The 6,451-nt window shown below is 37.9% G+C and overlaps 1 protein-coding gene across 1 annotated transcript; it reads right to left on the reverse strand.

Moving 5' to 3' along the window:
• Positions 1-1,131: 1,131 nt before the first annotated feature.
• BAM1 (Leucine-rich receptor-like protein kinase family protein) lies at positions 1,132-5,127 on the reverse strand. Its single transcript, XM_011023518.1, has 2 exons — positions 2,389-5,127; positions 1,132-1,828 (listed from the first exon to the last, which is right to left on the reverse strand). The coding sequence occupies exons 1-2, from the start codon at positions 4,988-4,990 to the stop codon at positions 1,368-1,370; spliced, it is 3,063 nt and encodes a 1,020-aa protein (XP_011021820.1). The 5' UTR covers positions 4,991-5,127; the 3' UTR covers positions 1,132-1,367.
• Positions 5,128-6,451: the final 1,324 nt, after the last annotated feature.

Here is a 6,451-nt window from a genome sequence, read left to right on the forward strand (position 1 = left end):
CCTTTAAATAAATCAAGTTGAAGTACATATTCTTTTTAAATAAAATGATTTACATATAAATTAATTAAAAAATATCTTTGAGTACGAAATGAGATAGAAGATAGGACGTCCTCTTCCGCGTACTTAATACTCACCAACCCAAAGATCATGATAACAAAATGATTTCAATAAAAGGACATAAATACCCCACTCTTAACCACAGGAACGATGTTTATGACATGGGCATCCCTGACATTGTGGCTCGAGAAGCTCCTGCTACTTGTTGATCCACGCTCAACCCATCCACAGGACAATCTCACTGACTCTATTTTTATAGTTTATTATATCAACTCCTTATAAATTAATAATGCTTCTTATAATCACAAGTAGCTTTTTATTTTTTTTGAAGATTTATAAATTACGTTTTATTAAATGGACCTTTAATTTTATCTTAAATGGACAGGATAATAAGATTTCGATTACCAACAAAAGATATTTTAAGTTGAAAAAAAAAATTAATTGAGATGGGAAAACAACAAAAGACCCGGTAATAATCAAGTATAAAAACCTAGAAACTAACATTAGGTTTTTTAATACAGAGATTAATTTATTAATTATTTCGTTAAAAATATAGAAAAATAAATAATATTTTACTCGTAGTTCTATACAATGCACAGATAACGTGGAGAGTCACGTGACATTCTCCCGTAGCCAGACACAAGGGCTGAACCCCAAGTCGATGCACAGTCCATTGATTGAAGCCATGGAGTTTTCCAAAGTTGCTTGGCTTCTTTTATAATGGCTGGCTGGCTAGCTCTGCGCTCAATTCACTCATGCTTGCTCGAGCTCTCAGTTCAATTCCCTGTAAGTGCCTGGTCAAGGGGCCAGAGAAACCCTCCAGTCTCTGCTCTCTGAGGCAAGCACCGAGACCTCTGGGCAAATGAATATTTTGTGAATTGCATACGCATCTTTCTACTTACCCTACCCAACCCCGTCGATGTCTCTTTCAATCTTTCCCTCTGGCAAAAGTCACAACGCCCCAGAGCTAAAAAGACAAGGACTTCCCCCCTTTAATGCTTACCTACAGGCTGCAACAGTGTTGTTGAACACTGAACAGCTGTGCCATAAACAAGGTAGCCAGAGCCCAGCAAGTCAGCAACAGCAGGCAGTAAGTACTTACTACATGATGAAGTCAAGTTTTATAATTTAAGAAAATAAAATACCTCCCTTCCCCCAAAACCTACTGTACAACAATAAAGAAAAAGAAAATACTTGCAAACATTAGAGAAAATCCCCCCCAGAAAAATGAAAGGAACACAACGACGGACAGAAACTAACACAATTCCTGGAATTTTAGATAACAAACAGTAACCTCCGTTCAAAATGCTTCAAATGCTAAGAAGATCAGCAGGTGGCGGTTGCTGATGGTCTTTTGGGACGTCTTTAGCTGTTGAACTAGGAGAGTCGAGCGCTGCAGTGGCGGCTGAATGTGGCGAGGGCTCTGTGATTATTGAGTCTCCTTGTTTTGAGCTTGGCGACTTCGGAAGCTCTGTTAGAATCTGAACAACTTCTCGCATTGTTGGGCGTTCGACAGCCTGTTCTTCCACACAAAGCATTGCAACATAGAACACATGCATCACCTCATGAAGTGGAACTGATGGAAGTCTAGGATCCAGGACTTTCAAAACTCCTTCCTTGATTGAGTCTGTCATTTTTCGAACCCATTGAACTATATCCACACCATCACCGAATTCTCCAACGGGTTTTCTACCAGTAACGAGTTCTAAGAGAACTACACCAAAGCTGTACACGTCACTCTTTTCATCAACCTTCAGTGTGTAGGCATATTCTGCAACAAATAATTGGATGTTTTATCAGTCAAAAGCTTTACCGAGAGAATTGCATTGCATACAGAATTTGAGGCAGATGCTTTAACTTTTGCCAAGATCTAAATCCCTGTAACAAGGCCATATCAAACAAGCTAAGATACGAACTATTGAGGGACTTTGATTGGCAGGGCTCATCATGATCAGATAAGAGTTTTATCCTTTAGAGGAGTAACAGTTAAGAATATCATTAGATTCGTGTACTTTCAAACCCAACTAACATTTAAATTTCTATGACCAAACTCGAGTAGACTGCACAAAAGATAAAGTAAAGCAAACTTCCTCCAAAAACAAACTAAGGATTAAATTGCACGCCATGTTTCAAGAACTCTGAAGACAGAATAGATCCATGGACAGAAAAATCGGATATAAATTAATGCATAATCCGAACCCATCTTACAGAGGATGAGCTAAAGTTCATTCGGCAAAATCAAGACTTTCGGGGAAAAAAATTGAGTATAGCTCTAGACATACAGGACCTGTGTAGAAAACAAGCAAACCAAATCCCAAGATCCAAACTTACCTGGAGCTATGTATCCATAAGATCCAGCAATTGCAGACATGCACTCTGATGTGCCAGAATCTTGCAAGAACTTGGCAAGGCCAAAGTCTGCAACATGAGCTTCAAAACTGGTGTCAAGAAGGATGTTGTTCGATTTTACATCACGGTGAACAATCAATGGGGAGCAATCATGATGAAGGTAGCAAAGGCCCTTTGCAGCCTCAACAGCAATCTTATACCTGGTATCCCAGTGCAAATGACCTCCTTTCTTGCCATGAAGAACCTCTCCTAAGCTCCCGTTGGGCATGTACTCATAGACCAAGAGATTAGTCTCGTGGTTAGAACAGAACCCCAACAATCTAACAATGTGTCGGTGCCTAATCCTCCCCAAGGTCTGAATCTCAGCATTGAAACCATGATCATGGGAAGATCCACGGCTCATTGCCGGTAGTCTTTTCACAGCAACATGATCACCATTTGGCATTGCACCTTTGTAAACAATCCCCGCACCACCTTTACCAATAATATTGTCTTCTTTCAAGCAATCCAAAACATCATCAACAGTAAAGTCCAAGCGCTGGAAAGCAGTCAATTTCCAAGCACGAGCCTCACTGGCCTTTTTCAACGACCTAGCCTTAATTATAGCCGCGACCGCAAACGCAATGGAGCAAACAAGCAAGCCAATAACCAGCAAGAGCTTCAGAGAAGAAGAGAGCGGCCCCTTAACTCGTGGCTGGTGAGTTCCATTTACATCCCCATCTTTGCAGGGGCCCAAATAGGGACCGCAAAGACCAGGATTACCCAAAAACGAAGTGTAATTGAAATAACTAAACTGACCAGTACCAGGGACCAAACCAGAAAGATTGTTGTAAGAAAAATCAACAGAAGTTAAGCTCTGCATAGTGGCTATAGGAGACGGAATGCTACCAACAAGATGATTTCTTGAGAGATTTAGGTAATTCAAGATCCTCATTCCTGTAATCTCAGTTGGAATCTCACCTGAAAGCTCGTTTCTACTGAGATCAACAAACGTTAACAGCTTGCATTGACTAATCTCCGGAGCAATGGGACCTGAAAACTTGTTGTGGCTAAAATCCATCTTGGTAAGTTGCTGCAACCTTCCAATCTCAGGTGGGATTGAACCACTGAACTTGTTCCCATCAAGGAGCAACTTTTGAACACCAGAAAAGTTACCAACACTAGGAGGTAAAGACCCTGTGAGGCGATTATTTGAGAGACTAAGCTGGCCAAGATTCACAGCCAATGTACCAATCACAGGAAACTCCCCAGCTAGAAGATTATCTTGCAACTCAACTTGACTTAAGTTCGGCAAATCAAAAAGCCCTTTAGGAATGGAGCCATTGAGAAAATTCTCTCCCATTCGAATTCTACTCAAGGACTGACATTGTCCAAGCGATTCAGGAATGGGACCAAACAAGAAATTGCTTAGAGTGATCAAAGTTTGCAGATTATTACCCAAACACATATTAGGAGGCAAAGTCCCAGTAAGCTTATTGGATGAAAGATCTAAAATCTGAAGCTTCCCATTTTGACCCAAGGCCTGTGGAATAGTTGAAGTGAAATTATTCTCCCACAGCTGCAACACCTGAAGCTCCGGCAACTCGGCGATGAACTCCGGGATTGCTCCGTACAGCTTGTTTCTAAACAGATTCAAAAGGGTCAAGTTCTTTAACTCGGCAAAACTAGTAGGAATCTCCCCCGTGAACATATTATTCGACAAATCCATGGATTTTAAGCTCTTCAAGCTCCCAAGCTCTAGAGTTAACGAACCCGAAAGCCCGTTAACCTGAAGAAACAATGTGTCCAGCTTCTGTAACCTGCCAATTTCCGGCGGTATTTGGCCGGATAATCCACAGTTTGCAGCGTCAAAACGAACCAAGTTAGATAAATTACCGATCTCGGGCGGTAAACCACCTTCGTAGGTATTGAAATACCCGATGTAGAGTTCACGCAATTTAGTCAAGTTACCCAACTCAACAGGAATGCTACCTTCAAGCTCGTTACCGGAGATAGCAAGATATTCAAGAAACTCCCATTTTCCATATTCTGATGGGATTTTCCCCGAGTAATAGTTACCGCCGAGGTGTAAATGCCGGAGATTTGGCATTTCCACTACGGTTAGCGGCAACCCACCTGTCATGTTGTTGTTGTAAAGGTCAAGAACTTGAAGGTTCTTGAGGGAAGAGAGCTGTGGAGGGAATGTGGAGTTGAAGATGTTGTTGGAGAGGTTAAGGGAGCGAAGGGAAGTGACGGCGGAGAGTGAGGCAGGGATTGGGCCGGAAAACTGGTTGACAGCCAGGGAGAGATTTTGAAGGTAACGAAGGTGGGCTATGTCAGAGGAGAGAGTGCCCGAGAGGTTGAGACCGGAGAGGTCTAAGGAGGTCACTCGACGGCCAGTGTGGTCACAGGTGATGCCAGTCCAGGAGCAAAGTGGGGCTGTGGAGTTCCATGCGGAGAGAAATGATTGAGGGTCGTCGGTGATGGAGGATTTTATGGAGAGGAGAGCTTCATATTCTGATACAGTACGTGCAGTGGTGGTGGGTGCATAGATTTGAAGGTGGAGAAGGAGAAGGAGGAGGAGGAGCAGGAGGAGAAGTCTCATTTTCCTTTTCTTGGGTTTTCTGCGTTAAAGATTAGAAAGAGGGGGAGGGGGTGATGGTGGTGGATGGGGGTAGAGGAGGGGGAGTAGTGTTGAAGAAAGATGAGAGGGTGTGGTTTTTGAGACTGGATTTTAAAATAATAATACCACAACTGCTACTAGGCAGTGATTACATGGTTTTTTCATTTTATTCTATTAGATGGTGATAAGGAAACCTTTTTTTTTTCTTTTTTTTCTTTTCTTTTTTTGCACTCAGGGAGAAGTCTTTAGAAGATGAAAAAATTATTTTTAAAATGTTTTTTTATTGTAAATATATAAAGATATTTTTTATTATTTTTTATATTAATATATTAAAATTATCAAAAAATATTTTTTTAAAAAAATAAATTTAAAGCACTTTAAAAATATGGTTCAATTACAACACCAAATATCCTCTCTATCAACAGAATGCCTGTAACATGAAAAAAAATTTATTTTTTTATTTATTTTATATTAATATATTAAAATTATCAAACAATATTTTTTAAAAAAATAAATTTAAAGCACTTTAAAAATATAGTTCAATTACAACACCAAATACCCTCTTTATCAACATAATGTCTGTAACATGAAAAAAATTTTATTTTTTTATTCAATTTTATTGAAAAAAAAACATAATTTAGTTAGTTATATTTTATTTTTTTATTAAGGACTCATATAATTACATTTCAAACTTTTTTATTTATTTTCTTATAAAAATCATTTTATAGAAGCTTTAGCTAAATATATATTTTTTAAAACTTAACTAATAATGTATTTCTTAGATTTTTTTTATTAAATCATAATTACAAAAGTTATTACAATGCATTAAAAAAATATTTTTTATTTAAAAATATAATTGAATAATTTTTAAAAAAATTATGATTTTTTATACAAGTATGCCATAACAAATATTTAAATATATCAAATTAATATTTTTTGAAATAAAAAACAATTTAAAAGGCATTTCAAGAAATGAGTTAGACTGAACTGCCAGGACTAAATATATATTTTCTAGTGTAATAATTGTTTTCTGCAGGAACATGTTTTAATTGCAAATATATTTTATTTTCAAGTGGGGTATTTATGTTTCCAGTGTTAATATATTAAGATTATTTAGAAGTGTTGTTAATAAATATTAAATATTATATACAGTGTTTTTTAAATGATTTTAATAATATTTGTTGATTTTTTTGTTTTCGTGTGGTGCTGTTTGTTTGCAGGGAAATGAAGTGAGAGGTGGAGGTGGAGGGGTACCGAATAAATATTTAAGATCATAATAATTGCCAAAAAGGTACATTTATTGTTTGGCGAATGGGAAGCAGGCAGTGTTGGTAAAATAATCTTTAGAGTGTGAAAGGATATATATATATATTGGCCCTTGCCACGATTATGCATTTGTCTTTTTGTTTTGTTTTGGGAATTTATTGTCTTTTGTTCATTTTT

The sequence above is a fragment of the Populus euphratica genome, unplaced genomic scaffold, assembly GCF_000495115.2.
Source record: "Populus euphratica unplaced genomic scaffold, PopEup_1.0 scaffold9.1, whole genome shotgun sequence".
NCBI lineage: Eukaryota > Viridiplantae > Streptophyta > Magnoliopsida > Malpighiales > Salicaceae > Populus > Populus euphratica.